The sequence below is a fragment of the Podarcis melisellensis genome (assembly GCF_964234715.1).
Source record: "Podarcis melisellensis genome assembly, chromosome: 1".
Classification (NCBI taxonomy): domain Eukaryota; kingdom Metazoa; phylum Chordata; class Lepidosauria; order Squamata; family Lacertidae; genus Podarcis; species Podarcis melisellensis.
Genome location: NC_138528.1, coordinates 86,869,288 through 86,893,926, shown reverse-complemented (window position 1 = coordinate 86,893,926; position 24,639 = coordinate 86,869,288). Strand labels below are relative to the sequence as shown.

Genomic DNA, 24,639 nt, shown 5'->3' with positions numbered 1-24,639 from the left:
TAGCGCTGCTGCGAAGCCGGGCGGGGGGCGGGAACACCTGCCCCAGCCACCCCGCTTCGGAACGCTGCTCCGAAGCGGGGTGGGGGGGCGGGAACACCTGCCCCAGCCGCCGGGCTTCGTAGCGCTGCTGCGAAGCCGGGCGGGGGGGCGGGAACACCTGCCCCAGCCACCCCGCTTCGGAACGCTGCTCCGAAGCGGGGTGGGGGGGCGGGAACACCTGCCCCAGCCGCCGGGCTTCGTAGCGCTGCTGCGAAGCCGGGCGGGGGGCGGGAACACCTGCCCCAGCCACCCCGCTTCGGAACGCTGCTCCGAAGCGGGGTGGGGGGGCGGGAACACCTGCCCCAGCCGCCGGGCTTCGTAGCGCTGCTGCGAAGCCGGGCGGGGGGCGGGAACACCTGCCCCAGCCACCCCGCTTCGGAACGCTGCTCCGAAGCGGAGTGGGGGGGCGGGAACACCTGCCCCAGCCGCCGGGCTTCGTAGCGCTGCTGCGAAGCCCGCGCCCCCCAGCCTTCAGAAGAGGTCCGGGGACAGACTGTCCCCGGACCTGGTCTGAAGGCGGTTTCCCTAGGAACGCATTAATTGATTTTCAATGCATTCCTATGGGAAACCGTGCATCGCAAGACGAAAAAACCGCAAGACGAAGAGACTTGCGGAACGAATTAATTTCGTCTTGCGAGGCACCACTGTATCTTCACAGTATATATGTGTTTAAGATATAAATTGCCCTGTTAGTTTATTCCTGAAATAGTTTCTTCGGATTGATAGCCTTGTCTTGTCTGCTTCCAGTAATGAAGATGGGCCCAATGCTAAAAAGGCAAAAACAGAAGATGATGAAGGTGACTTTAGAATTGCAAACCTTGCTGAAGGCAATGTCACCATGGTAAGTACTTTTGGCAGATGCTAATAGGTTAGATTGGCTGTCATTCTAAGCATGTCACTCTCTGACATGGGGTTATTTCCAGTGTCCACATAGGCCAATTTCTCCCCACATAATTATCCAGTGTGGTGATGAATAGGGAAGTGGGGAAGTGTGCTTGCCTTCATTTGGGTAAAATGATGGAGAAACACCCAGGGTCCTTGAAATGTTCCTTTTACTGCCCAAGAATGCCATACTGGCAACGATAGTTCTGAGACACAATTTAGATGAGTGAGTTACGTTTCAAGATCAGTTCACATTTTATTTGTCACTGTTTTGCCCGCTTCACATACCAATGGTCTACTGGTGGAGCAGTGCAGCTTGTGAACTAAGAATTTTCAGATTGCAGAAGCTGCTGCTTAGATAATCACGATCACATCAACATGAACTGAGATACAGAAGTTGCATGGGTTGAAAGCCGTGTATATTAACTAGGCCTCGCATATACCTTGATCATAACCACATTTGTTTGACCATGGAATCTTATGGCCAAGTAAGGGTGCTTAAGATTGTATCCTCTGAATGTAGTCTTTCTCTCGTTCTCTCTCCCCAGTTGTACCTTGAAAGTCGAATGGAATCCGTTCTGGATGTCCGTTCGACTTCCAAAATGTTTGGAAACCAAAGCATGGCTTCTGATTGGCTGCAGGAAGCTCCTGCAGCCAATCGGAAGCTGCGGAAGCCCCGTCAGATGTTTGGGTTCCAAAGAACATTCACAAACCGGAACAGTCGCTTCCGGGTTTGTGGCATTTGGGATCTATAATGTTCGAGTACCAAGGCATTCGGGATCCAAGTTACGACTGTATATATTCAGAAAATGTTGCATAAGTTGTTGACTTGAAGAAAGAAATATTGTAGGAGTGGAATGGCAGGGAGAGGGACTGGCCAAGCTCCCTGCTGTTCTCCTTTTCTTATGACAAAGTTAATTGCAATCAAACTTCATTCACAGTGGGTGGGTGTTCCGTGCAAATCTGCTTTTGTTCTTGATACCTGTTACGGCATTGTTGAGGACATGCTGTTTCTGAATGGATACTTACCAATGAAATCAAGTTACAGGAACATTGGGTGTTCCCCTTTAGTAAGTGGGACCAGAACATAGGCTGAAGATGTAACCTTTGCTGGATTATTTTGTAGGTTGGAAGTGTTAATCCTGCAGAAAACTTCAAAGTGCTGGTGAGGCAGAAAAATGTTGACTTCAAGGATGGTAAGTGGATAGGTGTTTGTTTTCTAATTTCTTTTGACAATCCATTTGGGGTCCAGGGATTCTGAGCTCAAAAACCACCAACCCATTCTTTCTTAATCAGCCAAATTCTATGTACAGTGGTACCTCGGGATGCGAACGGGATCCGTTCCGGAGCTCCGTTCGCATCCTGAATAGAACGTAAGACGTGACTGCGCGTGTGCGCGGGTCGCGATTTGCCACTTCCGTGCATGTGCGTGACGTCATTTTGAGTGTCTGTGCATGCGCAAGCGGCGAGTATCCTCTATACTTAATGTAATTTTTTTTGTAGGTAGGAGGAATATTGGTATATATGGAGTAGGAATATTGGTATATATGGATAGGTGTGGTATTTTCATTTATTGTTTATATTACTGGAATTTGACTTTGATTGCTCAGGTTTATTTGTGTACAGTTGTAATAGTTTCCTCTTAGTCACCATTTGTAATGTTTGCCTTCTCACCTGATCTTCACCAGTACAGCTGCTGCCATAATTATGTCAAATGGCAGCAATAATACTTTGAATTTTCTAAGGACACAATCCAAACTCCTGTTTGAGAGGATTGATGGGGCCAGTGCCTCATCCTGGCTGCTTGCCGTGGAAGATATGTGTGTGTGCAAGGTATGTGTGTGTGTGCGGGAGACACAATCAGACATGATTTTGACCCAGTCATAGTGATATCTACAGGCTGGCACAGTGATTGGGCATGATGTGATAGTGTGACAGAAGTGAGAATGGCTTAAGATCCAGGCACCACACAACACTCTCTGGCAGACAGTGGGAGAGCTGGATGCATGAGTGTAGCCGGGGGGGGGGGGGCAGGGAGGGGCAGCTGCCCCCCAGTCAATAAAAATAAATAAAAAGACAGCAAACTGAGGTTCTGCTCTCTCCAACAAAAGGCCGGTCCCTCCCTAACAAAAATTCTGGCTATGCCCATGGCTGGATGGAGGTATATCTTCACCTAATCCAAAGCTCCACCACCCCAGATATAAGAGGGAGAGGAGGGATTGCTCTGAAAATGGTGAACTTAGCAAAATGTTGTTGACTTAGACCACATGTACTTTAAAAATCATAGCTAATAAAATAAATAGTGCATTAGGAACATTAGTGCTGTAAGACTGGAGTGTCTTTAGCATGCATTTATTAAAATCAGCTCAGTAGATGGAAAACTGTCGGCTCACTAGCTGTTTCTGAAGTGTCTAATATTTTTGCTTGAATGGCTTGGACACTTAGTGCCAATTTACCTTCCGCGTGTGGAATGCTTTATAATTACAGGGTAGATTGTGTGGGATATGGTCTACATACTCATTAAGGAAAAGAGATTGGTGACATTCTTAAGTGTTCCCATTCAGCATATGAGTGTGTTAATTTAAAAGTAGAAAACCCAAGAAATAGCTTTGGATGTAACAAAAATACATTATTTTAACTTCCCAAGTATTTTTTTTATTTTTATTTTTGGTGAAACTGTTTATTCTAACTTCATCATATTTATGTCAGGGATGGAGATGGCAAGATCCAAAACTCCCCCTGCCATAGGCAACTTTTGAGAGGTGGGTGGGGCCACCCACCTGTCAATCACCTGCTATCACTTAGAATGTGCTCCTGATTCTTCCCTTCTGGATGTAATTTGGCGCATCTTGAGTTATAGTGCCTTTTTCTGCCACTACGGTGTGATTCTTCCTTTTCAGTTTGGCCCTATGGCTGTACCTGTCCCACACCTGACAGGTTCAGGGCAACTGCGAGACCTTGTAGGCCTACTTCGTCCTTTGCCTATTCAAAGCATGAAAGTACAAAAGAGAGATAGATGCTGCCAGAAAACCCGTAGTCAGTTTCTTTTAAAGTGTGCACATATACACAGTCCTGTACATAATTATAATAAAGGTTTTGTGTAGTAAAGGGGAGGAGTCTGCTCATGCACAGAATCTCAGCTTTCTGAGGGAGGGGAAAAATCCTTGAGGGAAATAGCGCTGAGCTCGACAAATTAATACCTCAAACTTTGTAATTATGAGTTGGTGCTGCTGATGTTAAGTAGTAACAGGTCACAAATTGATGCATTTTAGCAAATTGTGTGAAACTAGGGTGGCCAGGTGTGCCTTTAATAGTTTCCTCTTCTATACAGGTATAAAGGTGTATCTGGTTACTCTGGGTGAGAGTGAGTTGGCAGAACTTTTTGCTTGTATTATTTCAGAGTGCAGATGGAAAATTGCATTTTTTAATTTACCCCATCTTTGAAAAGAAAGGAAAGGAAAGAAAGCCCCCTCCCTGCATGTTGAAACCTTGCCCAAAAGATTGAGCTTAGCCCTGTCCCTAATTTATTAATACAGAGGTACCTCCGGTTACGAACTTAATTCGTTCCGGAAGTCTGCTCTTAAACCGAAACTGTTCTTAACATGAGGCGCGCTTTCGCTAATGGGTCCTCCTGCTGCCGCTGCGCCACCGCTGCACGACTTCCGCTCGCTTCCTGGGGCAAAGGTTGCAACAAGGGGCATCTACTTCTTGGTTAGCGGAGCTCTTTACCCGAAGCATTCGTAAGCAGGATGGTACATAACATGAGGTTCCACTGTAGAAGGATTTTGTATTTTTTAACTATGAAGTTTGGAAACTTAATGGAACCCGCCCCCCCCCCCCATGACAGCTGAGTTACTCAGGATGCTAAATTCTATACTAAATAGCAGGTTCTGCATTTGCATGATCTGCTTATGGATGTGTGTGAAATGCATCAAACCTTGTCTGTAAGTTTACTCTTTTTTTTTTTTAACAAACGCACTGGCTTTTGAAAGTGGGGGCGGGGGGTTGGGGTAGGAGGCTCTCCCTTGAAACATCAAATCTCCTACTTAATAGTTATTCAGGCCAGAGGATGTCCTTCTCTCTCAAGTCTTTTTCTCAAGCCGAAGTCCCGTCAACTGCATCAGTTTCTTTTTTCTTCCTATGGGTGAGTGATTTGTCAGTGATGACAAATCTGATTTGAAAAATTTGGCAGTACATGCATTTGAGGTCAGAGATCCTTTTGGCCAACAAGTTCCATTTCCTTGAACAGAGGACTCTTTTGACAAAGGATGCAAGGACCCTGTGGACTCTCAACATCCAGAGTGTGTGTGCTGGTTGCAGAGTCGGTGTCAGCTTTTTTTTTTTTTTTTAATACCGGCATTGACCACTTCTGTTGTTTCAGCAAAGTCCCGGGAAGCCCAAAGCATATATAGACCCAAAATATTTGATATTCATTTGATGCCTTAGCATACTTTGATAATCTATTAACTGAAATACAGTGGTACCTCGGGTTACATACGGTTCAGGTTACATACGCTTCAGGTTACAGACTCCACTAACCCAGAAATAGTACCTCGGGTTAAGAACTTTGCTTCAGGATTAGAACAGAAATCGTGCTTTGGCAACACGGCGGCAGCAGGAGGCCCCATTAGCTAAAGTGGTGCTTCAGGTTAAGAACAGTTTCAGGTTAAGTACGGACCTCTGGAACGAATTAAGTACTTAACCTGAGGTACCACTGTACTCTTATTTCCTTTACGCCTTTGGCCTTGGACTGTGTGTGTGTGTGTGTGTGTGTGATGGAGAGAATGGAAAAAGAGGGGAGGGTTTCTAGCCAGATCATATAATCATTTCTTTAGTAATAAAAATATTTATATACTGCTGTATCATAAAAATAAAGTGCTTAACAACAAGCACATGGGTCAAAAAAAGCCAAATAGAATATTAAAATCAAAGAACATCAACTAACTACTATGGAATGAAGTTTTCTTAATTGCCTGTGTACGCTTGCTGGTGTAGAAAAGTCTTCAGCAGGCATTGAAATGTTAAAACAGAAGGCATCTGCTGAATCTGTATGGACAGAGCATTCCACAGGACTGGGCTGATGGCACTAATGACTCAGTTTCTTATTTTATTCCTCCTTTCCTACAGTCATAGGAACATAGGAAGCTGCCCTATACCAGATCACAATATTGGCCCATTTTGCTTGGTATTCTCTAGACAGGCAATGGCTCTCCAGGTTTTCAGGCAGGACCTACCTGGAGATCTTGAGAATCGAACCTGCGGCTCTCCGCATGCAGAGCAGATGGTTTGCCACAGATTTACACCTCTTTTCTTGAGTCATATGAGATCATGGGGATTTGTATGTGTGTATGTTGTGTTAGATTCAGATGTGCTAGTCGCTCTGCCTTACATTTCTTTTTTATCTCTAGTAATAATAATAATAATATTTTTTTATTTATACCCCGCCTTCCCCAGCCAGAACTGGGCTCAGGGTAACTAACACCAATAAAATTACAATAAAATGTAAAAGAAAAAACAGTTAATTAAAATACGGGTTAAAATACAATTTAAAATGCAGCCTCATTTTAGTAGTAGCCCATAAATTAAAAACCATAAGGGGAGGGAAACATAAGGGTCAGACTGAGTCCAAACCAAAGGCCAGGTGGAACAGCTCTGTCTTGCAGGCCCTGTTGAAAGATGTCAAATCCCGCAGGGCCCTGGTCTCTTGTGACAGAGCATTCCACCAAGTTCGGGGCCAGTACTGAAAAGGCCCTGGCTCTAGTTGAGACCAGTCTAACCACCTTGCGGCTCGGGACCTTCAAAGTGTTGTTATTTGTGGACCTTAAGGTCTTCCGCAGGGCATACCAGGAGAAGCGGTCCCGTAGGTATGTGGGTCCTAGGCCGCATAGGGCTTTAAAGGTCAAAACCAGCACCTTAAACCTGACCCTGTACTCCACTGGGAGCCAGTGCAGCTGGTAAAGCACTGGATGAATGTGGTCCCACGGCAGGGACCCCGTAAGGAGCCTCACCGTGGCATTCTGCACCCGCTGGAGTTTCTGGGTCAGCTTCAAGGGCAGCCCCGTGTAGAGCAAGTTACAATAATCAAGCCAGGAGGTGACCGCCGCATGGATCACTGTGGCCAGATCAGGGCGAGAAAGGTAAGGGACCAACTGCTTGATAAGGTGGAGATGGAAAAATGCCACCTTTGCTGTGGCTGCAACCTGTGCCTCCATGGAAAGGGAGGCGTCGAAGGTTACACCCAAGCTCTTGACAGAAGGCACTGGCACTAATTGAGCCACAGCAAGAGATGGAAGTTGGCCCCCCCAACCCCATGTCATCCTGACCCAGCCAGAAAATCTCTGTCTTCGAAGGATTTAACTTCAACCGGCTCCCACGCAGCCATCCAGCCACAGCTTCCAAGCATCTGGTCAGTGTGTCCGGGGCCGAGTCAGTGCGGCTGTCCATCAACAGATAAAGCTGGGTGTCATCAGCATACTGATGACAACCCAGCCCAAAACTTCGGACAATCTGGGCAAGGGGGCACATAAAGATATTGAAAAGCATCGGGGAAAGGATTGCACCCTGTGGGACCCCACACACTAAGGAGTGCCGCCGCTACAACTCCTTCCCTAGCGCCACCCTCTGTCCCTGACCTGAGATAAAGGAGCGCAGCCATTGTTGGACTGTGCCCTGAATCCCCACGTCGGCAAGGCGGTGGTCCAAAAGTTCGTGATTGACCATATCAAAGGCTGTTGACAAATCTAAAAGAATCAGCAGTCTCGACCCACCTTGATCCAGCTGTCTACGGAGATCCTCTGTTAGGGCGACAAAAGCCGTCTCGGTCCCAAAACCAGGGCAAAAGCTGGACTGAAATGGACCCAGAGCTGAGTACTGAATTCTACGGCTTCATAGAACGATTCGAGCAGATTTTTAGTCCCCGGGGAGCTATTACCAAAAAGTGCTATCACTAAGCAGAAATGGGCTCAGGTCTGTGTTCAGAAATCTGCTAGTGTCACAGGAGAGAAACCAGGTTGTTATTTTAATGGAGGGAAAAGGTCAACGTGCTAGGATAAACTTGAGAATTATTTGAAGCTCCTTTCTCACAATGAAGACTTCTATTACACTTTCTTGGTGCCTGGGGTTTTAATTTAACACATCAATGAAGAAGCAGCGCTCCAGAACTAAGAGGTGGGGGGAACAGCAGGGCTTAATTTTTATTGTTGCAATTTGTAAGAAATTAGAATATTTTATGAGAAACTCATTAGCCATGAGAGGGGAGGGCGGGGGGAGTGAATTCACTTGTGGAGCTGAAATTGTAAAGTTTTCATTGATTTGTACATTTATTCCAGTTTCTTGTTGGAGCCAGACTGTCCTTACTACTACTATAGTTAGTGCCAGCTATACTTCTACTGCAAGATAATAATAACAAAACTGGGTTGTGAGATGCTGCAAAAGGATCTCTCCCTAAACTAGGTGAAGGGGCGTTAAAATGGTAAATGCACTTCAGTATAAGCAAATGTAAAGTGATGAACAGTAGGGCAAAAACCACCCAATTTTACTTATAATCCAACATGCCACTCACTCAGATGGCTTTAATAGCAGATGAGGCAAATTCACAGAGGATAAGACTGCCAGTGATCGTGGCTAATCGTGATCAGTGGCTACTAGTTGTAATGGCTATATATTGCCTCTGATTCCTGTTGCTGGGGAGACATCTGCCTGGCCACTGTGAGAATAGGATGCTGGACTAGATGGGTCTTTGGACTGATCCATCTAGATTCTTTTTAAGTTCTGAAGCTTGCCGATAAATGATAATGGTTCCTGAATGAGGATCCAGTTTACACTTAGGTGAGCTATGTTTTAACCTGATGAAGGCAATTTAAAAACTGTGTCCCAAGGAACTATAAAGCTACTTAGTGGCTTCTCAGTATCTCTGCAGCATTAGCATTGGTGGACAGGCTTGCACATGCTAAAACCCCTTTTTGTTTTATAAGCTCCAATTTTGGGAATAATAATTATTGTTTGTCCACAGATTTCTGTCCCCAACCCTCCCCACAGACGACTTCTCACTAGGAGCACAATGCTAATGGTGTGGTGAGCTCTTTCAGACTTGAAAGAAACACTGGTCGCTTCAGCTCAGCTAGGAGGCTCTTTGTAGACCCTGCTGCCTCTCAGACTGTGCCGGCACTGGATTCTATCCAATGTGCAGAAACCTGCTTCTGCTTATGGATAGGTTTCCCTACATTGGGGTCCAATTATGTATGCCCATATATCCACACAAGGACACATTTTATTAACACACATTCTTTCTAATATTGTGATCATTTTTGTCAGCTAATGGGCCTTGAAAGCATGTTTTCAGTTTCATTTACATTCCAGGACGCAGCAAGGCTTTGAGTTACCTTGTGTCCTTGGAGATTAATAAGTTGTAATGATTCCTTCAGTGATTATGTTTCTTATTATCCCATTCATGGAAGTTGTTATTAAAACAATGACTCAGTTTAAAATGTATTGGTGAGTTACTGCTTTGAGTTGTAGATTGCTTAGGCTGACTTAGGCTTGTTATATTCCTTACAGATAGAAATTTAACATGTGCTAAAACATCTCCAGATACAAAATGTGTGTGGGGTGTGGGGGTGTTAAGTTCTGCTGCTTAAATGTCATCTGCTCACATCACAAGTAACATTATCTGATTGACAGGTGAGTGGGTTGGGGGGTTTTTTGGTGGGGGAGGTGAAGCCTGGTGAACCAAGATTGGCCCATAGATTGGAGGTTCTTCATTCCTGATTTAAGGCCTTGAAAAAAGTTTTGTCTATCACTTCCATAATAACATGAGAAGAGCACTGCTTGATCACATCAAAGACCCATCTTGTCTAGCATCCTATTTTTTTGGAAGCAAGTACTTAGTGAGCAATTTTCCACTGCATGAAAAAGGAGCATCCATGCTGTTTGACAGGCCAAGTATTCATATTTTGGACCAGTGCTATTTTTCTAGAAAAAGGTGTCAGAACTCACTGTGAACGCCTCCCTTGTTCTCTTATAATGGCAATGGCACCCACCTTAGAGGTGCCAGAACTGAGTTCCGGTGAGTTCCAGCTGAAAAAAGCCCTGCTACATGATAATAAATTTATCAAGATCAAGGCCATTTTGTCCTTTGTTCTTCAGCATATGGGAAATGGGCTTTCTCTCAGTCTCTTTCAGAGAGCCTCACATATTCAGTGTTTAAGAGATTATTAGTATGACCTTTAAAATGTTTGCATTGCATCCAAATGGCATTTTAAATTGTGCCCCCACCCGGGAATCTAATGAAACTGAGAATTTTAAAAATCAGGTTTAAGAAAACTATTCTTCAACCACCTCACAAAACTCCTATTTCATCTTATTTATACTGTAGTTTCTACTTGGACCATACAAGTGCAAAGTGCAACAGGGCAAAATATACTTAACTGGTATTTCATATGAGCATCATTTTTATTTCCGATAAATGTACATGTAAAATGTGATAAAGGTCTCAGTAACTATTGGTCAGGACTTAATGAGCAATATCACCTTTTGATCCGAGCCTTTACTGTCTATGTGAAGAGGAAATATTTCTGGAATTTCCTTTCATGACCAGAAACAAAATTCACATTTATGGAACAAGGCTTTCCCATGTCTCACCCACAATAGTTTGATATGGAATATTGTGCCTAGGGTCAGCAGATGGAGATGGGAGTTGGTGGAAAACACACACACACACACAAACACAAACACAAACACACACCCTTCTTCAAAGGAGCAGAGAAACAACTTAAGCGCCAAGCTGTTGTCTTGAATGCAGGGGTGCCAACTTGAATAAAATATTGTGGGGGCCTAGATAAGCCCCACCCCTCATAATCAATCACATGACACAGTGCGCACGCACCATTTGAATGGTAATGCCCATCAAGTTCGTTTTACAACACCAGTTAATAGATGGACTCAAATCTTTATCCTGTTTCCAACTATAGCTACTGGGTTTGCCTATTCTGCTTTGCACATCTGGATTTTAATCTATGGGCTCCTATTTTACAACAGTTCCTATATTGTGAACTTCCAAAATCAGATTGGGCAAGATCCTGAGCTTCCCTACCCTCTCTCCCTATGGGGTATTTTTGACGGGCAGCGTAGCAATGATGTCAGGTGGCCCAAGAAGCCTTGCATTGGGCAGCGATTCTAGTAGGGCTTGCTGTAAGCACTGATCAGTGATTGGCATGTAAACAAAAAGACACCAAATTCAAAAAATGCAGACTTTCTGATGAAAAGGAAGAATTGGGAACACTCCAAAGAGCATGCTCCCAATTCTTCTTGGTTTTTGTTGTGGCTTGAAGTTTCCTGCACCTGTCATCTATTATGACATCAGGCTTGTGCTAGCTAGCAGGCATGTGATTTTCCCCAAGCAGCCTAGCAGCCCAATCTCGAAGGCCAAATTAGGCCCAGGGGCCAGAGGCTGCCGATCCCTGACTTAAATCAAATAAATTATTGCCACCCACTGAAGCCCCTGCTTCCCATGTCAAAGTTCCAACCTTAGGTTTAATGCATATGTAGTTTGCACAAGATACACATTGTGGAGCCAGTGTGGTGTAGTGGTTAAGAGTGGTGGACTCTTAATCTGGTGGACTGGGTTCGATTCCCCGCTCCTCCACATGCAGCTGCTGGGTGACCTTGGGCCAGTCACACTTCTCTGAAGTCTCTCAGCCTCACTCACCTCACAGAGTGTTTGTTGTGGGGGAGGAAGGGAAAGGAGAATGTGAGCCCCTTTGAGACTCCTTAAGGGGAGTGAAAGGCTGGATATCAAGTCCAAACTCCTCCTCCTCCTCCTCCTCCTCCTCCTCTTCTTCCTTATGAGCAATTTTACTAATTTTCTGGTTCTTGCCTTTCAGTTAGTCAGCAGCTGATAAACCACATCCACCAGTTTCTGGAGAACAAGGGGCATCTGTATTATATGAAGAGCATTGACTGCATAAAAGTTTTCCGAGAGGAAGCTATTAAGGTAATGCACATGTGGAAACTGCACTCATTGCTGGAGAGTAGGGGGATGACGTGACAACATCAAAAAGGATGCACAGAATTAAAATGGCTATGGCATTCTGGAGGCTTAAAAGACACCTTGGTGTTATATATTGGCCTTTTGGGCTCTTCAGAGTTTAGACCAAGTTCCACTGGGGCTTTTCAAATGTGGAAAGACAATACCTCTGACCCGTTAGATGAAAAGGAAGCTGTGCAATTCCCAAATAACTTCTTGAATAAAGCAAATCATAAAAAAGACAGTGCTGCTTTGTGAAATGTCATTTCTTTTGTGACTCACCGCACATTAGAAGTTTGCTTCTGAGTGAGGCCAGAAATGTGCAGTGGTTTGAAATGTTACCCCCTCCTCCCCCCATTTATTCAGGCAGAGTATTATGATGAATTAAGAATATGGTGTCATGCTAACTTTTATTCATCGCTGTGATTCCTTTGTTATCCTTGTTGTTTCAGCTGTCAGAGGTGCAGTGCTTTAATGATTTTCTGCAGGCCCTGAAAAAGAGAGTGGAAGATAAAAATTTAACTGATTTCTGGGAGACTGTAATACAAGGTATGTCAGACATTATTTACAATGTACGGTGCAAGGGGGAGGAGAAGAGTGAAGCTTAGAGGCAAATCGGAAATTGCATGATTGTGCTCACAATTCTTTCCAGAAGAATGAGTAGAGTGAATGCAGACCTGTAGTACATCTCTGCAGAGAATCTATATTGAAAAACATGGTTTATTATTTTATGTACAGTATGTAGGGTGTGTGTGACAGCTCTGGAATGCAGTTATTTCCTTTTTTGTTATGTCTCCCCCCCCAAGTATTTTACTTACCACTTTGTCCAGTTGTATTTATTTACCTTACTTTGTAGATCTGAAATGCATTTGATTTTTCCCTTGTGTGCCATAAAAGGGGATACAAAATAATAATATATAATACATGCATTTTGTGTTTTTATCCTGTGTTTTTATGCTTTGAACTGCCCTGAGATCTACAGATGAAGGGTGGTATGCAGATTTAATACATAAATTATAATAATAATAAAAAAAACACAAAAACATTTGCACTAAAAATTGCATGCAGACACTGGGTTATATCTAGCAAAGTCATCCCATTAGCACAAGTACTTCCACCTGTACCACAGAACTTCCACTCTTCCACATCTCCCACATTCCCAGAGATCTGCTCTGGAAGGTTGGGAACCCTCAGTACAGATGGAGGCGGGGCACACGAGAGGAAGTCCCATTGCATAGGTGAAAGCCCTTGAGTTAATGGGATGACTTGATTGTGTACAACCCACTGTTCCAAAGCAGAATGTTACATTGATACCACCGAGCATAGGGAATTAAGCAAGGGTGTGCCATGCCTGAGTAGTAAGGCAAAAGCCAGAACATTTTAATAATCAAAACTTGAGTCCACAATATATTGACGGCAACTCAATGTTCCTGGGTCTTGGCCACATACCCACGCCTTCCACTGATGTCCCCCTCTCTCCCACAACTGAGTGATGCACTCAGGTAACCGCTTGCCACGGTTGAGGAAGAGCACGTGCTCTGTGGCAGTCCTATTGTGGTGGTTGCAATTTCTCCCTAGAATCCGGAATTCATCATGCCGTGTGTGAGTCCTGACTAGTGTCATTTGAGTTAATGAGGTATAACTGTAAGCATAAAGGAGAAAGAAAGCGGAGCGATGAAATTGAAACTGGTACAAAAGGTGTTCACGTCAGGGACTCCAGAGAATGGTGGCTATTAGCTTTGTTAGTCATGCACTTGCATTTATTTGTTATTATGTATTTAGTCAGCTATTTACTCACAAAAATGTCTAAGCAGTGCACACAAAAATTACAAAAGTATACAGTGTATGAAATCAATCGTAAAAACAAGCCTCATGGGTTTTCATTTTAACTATTGGTGTAATGTTTGACAAGTTACTGTATCTCTCTGTCCTGGCATCTCCATTTGTGAAAGGGGAGCACTGGCTTTGGTTAAGGAAATCTTGGGATATACTGCGCAGAATGTAACAATGTGTCTTTATTGCTATACACTAGCAAACAAAGTATTTTCTAGTATTCTAGAAACTAGTTGGTCCAGGGAAAAGCACACACCTTGAAATGGTTGGTTTTTTAATCTATTACAAACATTCATTAGTTGTTTTTATACACCGTGGTACTTGAGATTTTTTTGCGAGAGCTGTTTTACCCTGTGGACCTCAAGAAAACATTGGTTTTGTGACCGTAAAATCTTCTACTTCCACTCAGAGAAAATTATAGTATGGTACTTGTCTTTTGTTTGATTATTCATAGATAGAATTTCCTTGATCACCAAAGAAGAAACTGAAGGAAGCTCTCTGACAGCTGAAGATGCCCAAAAGGTATTGGATAGAGTGCCTTTTATTTTTTATTTTTTAAGAAAAAAATATGTAGCTTATAAGCTACATCAGTATCTAGTGTGGCGAACCTAACCTACCTTTAGGCCAGGTAATGTTCTTTTGGGTGTGCAGATTGATGAGTGTGAAAAAATGGTACAGCTAGGGCCGGCCCTACTGTTAGGCAGAGTGAGATGACTGCCTCCGGCAATAGATTTTGACAGGAAAGAGCAGTTCTCTCTCTCCCCCCTGCCCCCATCTTGGGGGGCATTTCCTGTGCCCCCTTAAGCAGCAAAATATCTTAGTACAGCTTGCTGTATGCCTGTGCACAGATGTGCATTCATGATAGCAGGTCTCTATCTCCAGCTGCTCAGAGAGTCCGCCAGCTATTTTGTCCTCCCTACTATATATTTCTTGTGAATGAGTTTTTGCTCCCACATGCAACAAAGTGAGGTGGTAGAATTTGGGCCTATTCCACTTCAGACTGAACGTGTGGGGATGCCATTTTAAAATGATACTAGATAAACAATATATCCTACCTGCATATATTATCTAAAACTTTCTCCTTGGTGCTCTAGTTTACCATATGCAGGGAGCTTTTTACATAGGGAAGCATTGTGCCCCTGCATTCTGAAGGGCACAAGCTACTCTTCCACCTCCTTTCTTGCTGATTCTGCTGAATATTTTATCCAGGCATTGAAGTTGATTTATTCAGCACATAGTGCACATGGAAAGCCATTTCCCATGTAAGCTTGTATCCCACTTAAACACACTGTGTGCCATGATATATTTGTATGTAATGCTAGCATGTGAGCAGGCCAAGTCATCTAAGTCACTGATCATGGGCATTCTAAGTTGCATGAATGGGACAGTGCATGAGGTAAGTCCATATACATGGGTAAGAGCTTAACCCATGGCCCACATCTTGTATTGGCGGGGACTTTAATTCCTTTCATTGGGAGAATTGTTCTCTCTAAGGCAGTATATTCATGAAAGAGCACAGGTGGGGAGCGTGTTCCTCTTCAGAACACAGAGCTGCAATGTTATAAGAACAGCCCTGCCAAGCACAGCCTGTCGTTATCTCAAGGAAGGTAATGGATTTCAGCACAACCATTACGTGTAATTTTGCTTCTGCATAAATGTAAAACAGATCTTGTCAGGAAAGAATAAAAATCTTCTGCTGATACTCAGTGCCTTCTTGATGGGAAATAAAAAGTTTAATTTTGTTGCTAAGCAATTTCTCATCCTCAGTGTCTTCAAGACTCTGATGTGTTGTTTACATCTAATTTAGTGCCGAGATGCCACTCTAGAGGCCTTGGAGCAAATATGTAACTTTCAGAAATAGCGTTTTACCTTAATTAACTATGTAAAATGGGATCTGCTCCAGTGGAAAAAGGCTTTTAAATTTGACAACTTGCTTTTACTTCAATATTGCCTGTACAGTAATGGTTTTACATCCACAGTGTCAGGGAAAAAAGCATACAGGGATGATGTGTTGAGACTTTGCAGTCTTCTCAGCTGTATAACCTTAGCAGATCTGTGATGCTTTCTGCTTCAAAGGCCATAGCAGCCTTAAGTTAAACATTATGTGTAGAATAACATTTGCCTGCAGCTTAGGAAACACTGGCCTTTGGACTGTGATGCAACTAGAGCAGCCATCATACATTGTGAATTTTTTTTATTTGGGGAGCTGCAGTTAAAGCATTTGTATTTTTTTTCTGTTGCTGGAAATTTGAATTGGATTAAATTTGTGACTTTAAAAACATTTCTGTGCTCTGTGGCAGTGACTCGTTGCTCAGTTTAGAGATCTTAAGTGATTGAAAGACTTTAATCCAGGTTGGAATGGGCCATTTTCTGAGTATCAAAGGTTGCAATAGAATCATATAAGAAACTGCAGAACAAAATTGAAATTTGGAAAATTTAGTCAAACGTAATTTGCTAGCGTACTTTTACATACTGATTTGTTTGTCTTGTATTGTGACTCTAATATTTGTTTGTTTGTTTGGCTATATTCAATTGTTTTTAAGTTTGTTCTAATTTTGCTTCTTCCACTATCTATTATTATTCAATGTTACTGTTATAGATAATCAAAAATCACAATGGAATTCCCAATTGACATTTGAATAACTGTTTGTTTATAGTTCTTGGCTCCCAAAGAAAAGCTCATGGAAACTTCACCAGTGGCAGATGATGACGGCGGCGATGTTGATGATCTGGTAAGTATTTTAAAGCATTATTCCAACATGATTACTTTAAGTAACTGGATTGTACTGGAGGATGATGCGGGTGATAAATATTCATGTTAATGTGAAGTTTCTTACATTTCTGTACCCCAGGGGGTAGGCAGGTGGTGTGCTCAGGGGGTAGGTGTGTTCTGGTCCATGGGGTAAGAAAGAGTCGGACACGACTAAACAACAACAACAGGCGGGTGGGGGAGGCGGCTGCTGGTGCAGTATGAGGCAGACCCAGCTCACTAAAGCCGCTTTATCTGAGCCTTGGTGACCCTACCAGATTTGAATCAAGAGGTCGTAAAATATTTTCTCATCTTATCAGGCTGCGGTTCTCAAATTGTGGATCAGGAATTAAGATAGGGAATTAATGGATCACTTCCTGTGCCCTTGCAATAAATGACTTAGGGTCAGGGTGTTAGTAGTGTTAGTGACTAATGTTGGTTGTCACCCTCTACCTGTAAGTTGCCTGTAAAGGCTTAACATTTACAGACTTCCCTTCTCTAAACCCCCTCAGTACCTGTGGGAAGAGCTGCTGGGTCAGAAAGGATTTGGCGTTACGACTGAATTGAGCCTTCTTGCTTTTTTTGTTTCTGTAATGAATGGAGCACTGCCATAAACTATATCATAGTAGTAAATCTCTCTTACTTAAGTTTTAAAAGGCTGTACATATTTTTCTTCAATAACCATCACTTTGTACGTGGCCTGCACAAGCTTAGCCTGAAATTGATGGCCCCATTTTCAATTCTGCCATTTTGCTTTTGCAGCTGGACATGATTTAAGTGGATGGACAGTGTCTCGGAATGGGTGGATCTGAAGATGTTTTGAGGCTCCAGAGAGAATGACATGGGTGGTAAAGAAAGGTGTGGCCAGGAAGTCCTGTGTAGATACTACGACCCAGAAAGAGGGCACTGGCTCCAAGGAAATCTCCAGGATGGTGCAAATCTTCATTTTCTCTAATTTGTCACAAGTTACCAAGGCAATGCATTGAATTTTACCTGCTCAGTCTCCATTTAATAGGACTGATTCACATTCTCTGAAAGCAAATACCTGTTGTTGTCATATGTTGGCCTTTGTTATAGTCACAAGAGATTTTGATGCCTTAACCTCACTGTCTGCAGAGGGAATACTGTCAGAATGAAATCCCAATAGACTTCGTATCCAGAAATATGTGTGTCTTTTCAGCATACTAACAGAAATATTGTCTGTTCATGAATGCCATAAACACCTGAAATACCAGTGAAGAATTTTAAAAAGATTCCAAAGATTTGTACTCATAAACTGCAACCCAGAAAAGCCTCTTGAGTTGCAAATGTTTATCTGTTGAAGCTCATGGTTTATGTGTCCTTTCCAATGCAACACCTACCAGGTGAATCACAAGCCAGTTTTTATACACAGAGGTGGTTGTGTGTTTTTTTGCCAATTCAGAGTTTGCATATCTATGCCTTCAAATGGTTAGAAGCAGCTGCTGAATATTCCACCTTACTGCTCCGTGGGTTCCTTCATCAAGCCCTTTCTATTTGTCTTTTGTAGCCAGCAGAGCTCTAGTGTTAGTTGTCAGCAGTTGAAAGGAGTGGATGAAGCTATCAAGCAGAGGACAGGAGTGGGAGCCACAACGGCTGCATTCTTTCTCCCTGCCTTGGAGCATTTAAAGTCACAACCACAGCCTGTGGTTAGACATAGCATTCTTCCTGATGTTGCAGTACACGGTTCAGATCAGTCATTTAACTTCCTTTATCTTCCTCCTCACATTCCTCCCAACCCCCAACTTCTATATCCAAAGTCAGGTTTTTGCCTTTTAACCATTTCCTTAACAACCACCACTTTTTAGCTGCCTTGGTTAGTTTTCATAACGAACAGTGCACCTAGTTGCCAGTGCCACTGATGCTAAAAGCACGGGTTAAATGTAGGCTGGCTTGATGCAGTGTAATTTGTTACAGTCTTGGTTGTAAAGATAATAATATTGTTGCTATAGAAAAATTATATATTAAAAGCCAAAGTATGTTTAGTAGGAACCTTGTCTTGTCATTTCTGTACTCTGTGCAACATGGCTTCTTATTCATAAAATGGGTATCTTCTTTCCTCATCACAAGGAGGGTAGGTTTAAGGGCACTTAAAAGCCTTGGCTTTCCAAGTGAGGGCATGAAAATAAGCAGAAGGGGGCGGGGACTTTTTTAAAAAGTGGCTTGAGTCTGTCACCAGTTCTTTGGTGTGGTGATTGCTCTCCTCTCCTCTTGTCATGCTGGTCCACTGGTAGCATTCATCACAGCAAGTGGCACAGTTAATTTACCTACAGGTGCCCATCATCTGAAAAAACCCATGATCCTTGAAGAAAGCTGATGTCTGGAAGGGCCCTTATTTTTCTTCCCTTGCCACAGGATCCAGACACTTCTTTGCAAAAGGAGGCTCCTCTCCTGGGGCGAGCTTCCAAATGCTGATGGTCTGTGAATTGACTGCCTTAACCAGAAGATTAATATTCCAAAGTGTCTGTTTTCTTTCATGGTTGTAACTTTAATGAACAGAGTTGTGATAAATCAGTTTGTTTTAGATGCCCCCTTTTTGAGGTGGGGGTTTAGTCTATTAATTGTTTGGCTTTCAATCAATTCAATCAGCAGTCGTTCTGAAAGTTAATATATTTTGCTGTCAGAATAGTGGATTGACTGCATACTGCAAAATATTGTGTAACATTCAACTGCCCTGCTGTTAGCTCTGTGTCTGCCTTATGAAACCCTTTTGAAACCTCTGCCAAGAGTTTACTAACTCAAAGAGGCAGCAGTAGTGCAGCGGCTTTAAACATGGGACTGTGGTCATGGGAGATATTTTCTGGCTGCAAGAGAATTGCATCCCAAGTCTGAAAATCTTGCTGTTGGCTGCAGGTTTTGAGCCCTATGTTTCTGAGGCTCTGGTTATTCTCACCTGTTTGCTGACCTGCACCACATTGTAGCACACACAGCAGATCCATAGAATCGTACTTTTCCGAAAAGGCTCCATCATAGCCACCCAGACAAAATTGAAACATCCATTTTCTGCAGATTTGGCTTCAGGTTCCACCACCCTTATGGCATCAGACAAGCCACTCATTTTACAGTCCAATTTTCCCACGTGTAAAAAGAGTGATAGGGTTGTTCTGAGGATTCACTTGTAAGCCACTGTGAATCTTCTTGAGTTAGCCAAAACCACAGTGAGCTGGAAAATGTTTCCTGATATGCAGTAGACCCAAACCAGCTGTTCTAATTTCAACCACTCAAGAATGGATTCAGGAAGTTATGTGAACACAGAGACAGATGGATACTGCTCAGAGCATCAAGCTGCAGCTTGGATGTTTTGACTTTCCACATATTACTCTGACGGTTATTGGCTATATGCACATGCTTAAAGCCTTCAAAATGAAATGTTAAAGGCTGGAAATGGATCCATTGTCTCATTTCTCCCATCTCCTCCTCCTGCTGTCATGCAAGATGAGAAACAATGAACTGTTTACTAGTTGCCATAAGCTTTGTGTCTCGCTTTGTTTATTGGTGCCCTGAGCGTGCTGGAATTGTATTATTGGCTGGGCAGTTATGCTGTGAACGCCTTGAGAGGAGAGGCATAATTTATATGTACTAATAGAACTTGGAGATAGTCACACTTATCTCGAGCTCAGCAGGCCGCCAGGCACAGAATATGGTTGTGAGAATGTTGCCTGTTATGTTCAGAACAAACAGCAGAAACACACAAAATTGGTTTCTCTATTTTTATGAGGTTTCTCAAAGGAAGATAATTTGTTATGTGTGTTAACAGGGGTGTCAGTAATTGGTGTTTGAATGACTCTGGGTTTTTTAATGCCCAATATCTCAATCAATAATGTGCATGGCAGGGGCAAACACACCAGCCTTGGGCTGTTATGGATGAGCTGGGAGGTTTTTACAAGGGATCTGGCCTTCTCCGACTGAAAGCAAGAGCTGCCTTATATTCGCTCTCTGTTTTTGTTGGCTTGTTCTCTGCTGTCACCTCCCTGTTTATTGGTTTTATTTATTGGCGGGCCTTCCTAGCACACCTGTTGCCTTTCTTGTCCTGCTCAAGTGCTCAGAATAAGAACAGCCCTCTATGCAGCAGTAAGAGGAGGAGGAAGGGCAGCTGAGACTCAGAGAAGCATTGGCTCTTCAACAAATACCAAATACCGAGAATCAGTATAGTATAGTGATTAGAGGCTCTTATTCAAAATCCCTATTTAGCTAGATAATTCACTGGATGACCATGGACCAGTCGTTCTCCCTTAACCTGGCCTACCTCACAGATGAAATAGGCAAAGAAAACTATATAAACCGAGGGGCAGGATAGAAATGCAGCCTATGGAATGACAGGTTGACTCCAGCTCTTTACTTCCATGGATCCTAGACAGGGGCAGACTTTGGTCTTTCAAATTTCAGCTGCACCTTGTGAGAGACCAGAAGTCTGTGCCCCACCCCATCTTCCGTTTTGCACATGCACTGTGTCATAGTCGTGAAGACCTGTGGTGCCCCCCTCCGCTTGGTGCCCAGTGCAGTTTCCTAAATCCACTTCTGATCTTAGATCTGATACCCCACGCTTTGGAGTAGAAATTCCTTCTGGCATGTGGGTGGCTTAAATTACTGAAGGACAAGAAAAAGTTAACAGCACAGCCTAGAATTCATTGCAGGATTGTTGTGATGGTGGGAGCGAAGAGTTTCCTTCCCTGCTACCTTTCCAGGTGTTTTGGGTGATAAAGAAAGCTATTAACACCCAGCAATGACCAACCACAAAAAGACATTTTTTTTATAGCCTATTGTAACATGTTTACAAGGATCTTGCGACAGTTCGAGTATGATTCAAAATGGAAGCCGCAGGCGCTGGTTTCTTCTGGCTGGGTTTGCAGAGAATGTCATTACATCTCTTGAAGAGGATATGCTGCAGTCTCCACTGAAGGAGGTGGTTTTTAGGTCCTTTCTTAAAAGAAGTGAATTTTTATTTTGTTTTATTCAGATTCATAACTATAGTTTAACCTGAGTAAAACTGATTCTTCTATATATTACCGCTGTGGAGTGAACAGATAACCGAGGTAGTTTGGTGATCTTCGTTTCCTGTGACCTTGAGAATGCAATTCTTTGGTGTTCAGCATCCTAGCCTTGCAAGCGTCTCTCTACATGGATTAATACCATGTGAAATAAAATGCATGCTGGCTGAACATATATGCAAATGAGCATGCAAGTGTCATAATTTACGCAGCGCAGTCATGTGATCTTTGCGAATAAGAGCAGCATTGGCAAGGAAAGCCTGGGCAAGTCTTTGATTCATTGAGACACTTGGTTTGCATGGTGTCAGTTCCCACTGGGTTCCTTAGCATCATGCTGCATGGGAAGAAAACAGTTTCGAGGCCTAATTTGAAGTTATAACAATAGGCAAGGGCCTTAGATATAAAGCTATTTACATTTAGAAGCTCTGTCCTTAGCTAAACCTAGGGTGGTAAAATATAGCAAGGGACTCAGAACAATGCTGAGTTTTACATATCAGTCTCTCTAACTGTGAACTCAGGCAGTACAGCTTACAATCGGAATCTATTTAACAATTTTCAGAGAGGTAACTGTTTAGTCCCTAGCAAGAAAAACAACCAAGAGTATTGTGGCACCTTAAAGACCAGTACATTTATGGTACAAGCTTTTGCGAATTATAGTCTACTTCATGGTTAAAGGTCTCCACTGGGAACTGGGAGTTTCCTTTCCTTTTGTATATACAGTGGTACCTCGGGTTAAGTACTTAATTTGTTCCGGAGGTCCATTCTTAACCTGAGGTACCACTTTAGCTAATGAGACCTCCTGCTGCCACCACGCTGCCGGAGTATGATTTCTGTTCTCACCCTGAAGCAAAGTTCTTAACCTGAAGCACTATTTCTGGGTTAGCGGAGTCTGTAACCTGAAGCGTATGTAACCCGAGGCACCACTGTAGAAACCAGAAAGGGAGGCCCTCTGATAATATAGACCATGATGGGGGCAAAGAGTTAATGTCTCTCTTTGGTCCTGGTCAGGATCCTATACACACATCTCTTTACTTGAAAAAAACACATTTAAAAATAATAATATTGTTACAGTATAGGATTGGGGGGATGGCCGGGATGATATACAAACCTCTGATGCTGTGTCAATGAGGTTAGAATTTAAAAGAGGAAGTCTGCTAAACTGATCAAATCTGTTTCTTCATTAAGATAATGTCCCTACCTGCCCAGCTAAGTACCTCCCGTAGCATCCTAAAGAGGGTGCTGTGTTGCCATGGGAACAACTGAGAGATGCTGTCAGGCCAGGGTGAGGAATGAATACTTTATTGTCAAAAGTACACTTACAAGTTAGGTAAAGGCATGTCCACCAGTCCTACATACTCCCAGGTGTGCACCCAATGAGGCAGTTGCAGCAACAGAGAGGCCCCGCCCTCAACCTCAGCTTATGTATCTCCCCCATCTGAGCTGTGTTCAAGCAGGCGAAGACTCTGCCTGTGTGTAACCAGTTTCTGCTCCTCCCTCTTCCAACCTCTCCTGGTCCTGAGAGACAAGGGAGCCGGAGTGATGGAGCCAGAGAAGGAGGTATGGAGGTGATTGTTTCCACACCAGCCTGGCATATCTCTCCCTCCTCCTGCAACCTGATCTTCACTATCCAATCCTGCAGCTTCTCCTGCCTCTGCCTCTCATCTCTTGTCTGTTACGGGCTCCGCCAAATCACAGATTCCATCTTCCAAGTCGGTCTCCAATTGTCCCAGTGCCCACTCACCACTATCAAGCCACCAGTGCTCAGTGTCCAGCCAGTCCCTGACTGATCATGTTCTCTGGGCAGAGGGGTGGGGTAGGCACTTCCACAACCCCCTCACTTAATTGGAAGTGGTATCATTGTGAAATCCAGAAATCATTCGGCCAAGGGGCTAGCTTTTGTGTGTGATGTTTGGCTAATGCTGGACAAGTCAGAGAGATTTGACTCTCTTGGTGTGCTGAGTCCAAAGCTGTGGTTGGGCAGAGACCAACGATCTGTTGGAATGTTAATGCTGTGAGCTCTTCCATCCTAAGCTCATATGTATATGTGTAAATAAAACTGAACTTCAGGTAAGCACAGACACCTCTAGAGTGTCTCACCTCTTGGAGATTGTGATGCATGCAATGATATATAGGGAGAGGTGACCTTTACTGAACATACTGCTAATGTGAGAATTCTGGATGTTTTGAAATACGAAGCGTTTTTTTCCACTAGCTGTTGATAAAAACAGCAAAGACTTCTTGTGATGAATGAATTATGGCACCAACACTTTGTTGCCTCTGCTGCAACAGGCTACCCCTCTGGTAGCTGTTAATAAAATCTCTGATGGCGGAGCTGACAAGTTTGCAGTTTATGAGATGGATTTTGTCCCTCATGACTTAAACATATTTCCGTGTGCAGCTTTTCATTTCCTGCTTAATTTATTTACCATTAAAATTACTGGATGAGTAATTCCTCCTTTCTAGTTGGTTATTACACTGGATTTCTTCTGAATCATTTGATGAGCCATAATCCAAAACTTGGGACGCAGGTGGCGCTGTGGGTTAAAGCCTCAGCGCCTAGGACTTGCCGATCGAAAGGTCGGCGGTTCGAATCCCTGCGGCGGGGTGCGCTCCCGCTGCTCAGTCCCAGCGCCTGCCAACCTAGCAGTTCGAAAGCACCTCCGGGTGCAAGTAGATAAATAGGGACCGCTTACCAGCGGGAAGGTAAACGGCGTTTCCGTGTGCGGCTCTGGCTCGCCAGAGCAGCGATGTCACGCTGGCCACGTGACCCGGAAGTGTCTCCGGACAGCGCTGGCCCCTGGCCTCTTAAGTGAGATGGGCGCACAACCCCAGAGTCTGTCAAGACTGGCCCGTACGGGCAGGGGTACCTTTACCTTTACCTTTAATCCAAAACTTGCTTAAGTGCCCTTTAACCGATTGAAATTATTGGGCGAATGGCTTGATGATGTTTATGGAATCGGGTCAGTAGAGGTTGGTCACTTTGGGAAACTGGGGCAATGCCCCATCACATGGTGTTTAAAGTGTGGAAATTAAACGTTTTGCCCAAAATACGCCCCACCAACCTGCACTATTTCCTGTTCTCTATTCTATCCTTCCATTTGAACTAC

At 43.5% G+C, this 24,639-nt stretch overlaps 1 protein-coding gene across 2 annotated transcripts in view; it reads left to right on the top strand.

Moving 5' to 3' along the window:
• XRCC5 (X-ray repair cross complementing 5) overlaps positions 1–18,536 on the top strand; it is a 40,386-nt gene extending 21,850 nt beyond the window's left edge. For both annotated transcript variants that reach the window (XM_081885652.1, XM_081885653.1), the window contains exons 15-21: positions 787–880; positions 2,048–2,117; positions 11,802–11,911; positions 12,397–12,493; positions 14,232–14,299; positions 16,435–16,509; positions 17,289–18,536. In XM_081885652.1, coding sequence (XP_081741778.1) covers positions 787–880; positions 2,048–2,117; positions 11,802–11,911; positions 12,397–12,493; positions 14,232–14,299; positions 16,435–16,509; positions 17,289–17,303 — 529 coding nt within the window. In that variant the 3' untranslated portion in view covers positions 17,304–18,536. The remainder of the gene's footprint in view (positions 1–786; positions 881–2,047; positions 2,118–11,801; positions 11,912–12,396; positions 12,494–14,231; positions 14,300–16,434; positions 16,510–17,288) is intronic.
• The last annotated feature ends 6,103 nt before the right edge of the window (positions 18,537–24,639 follow it).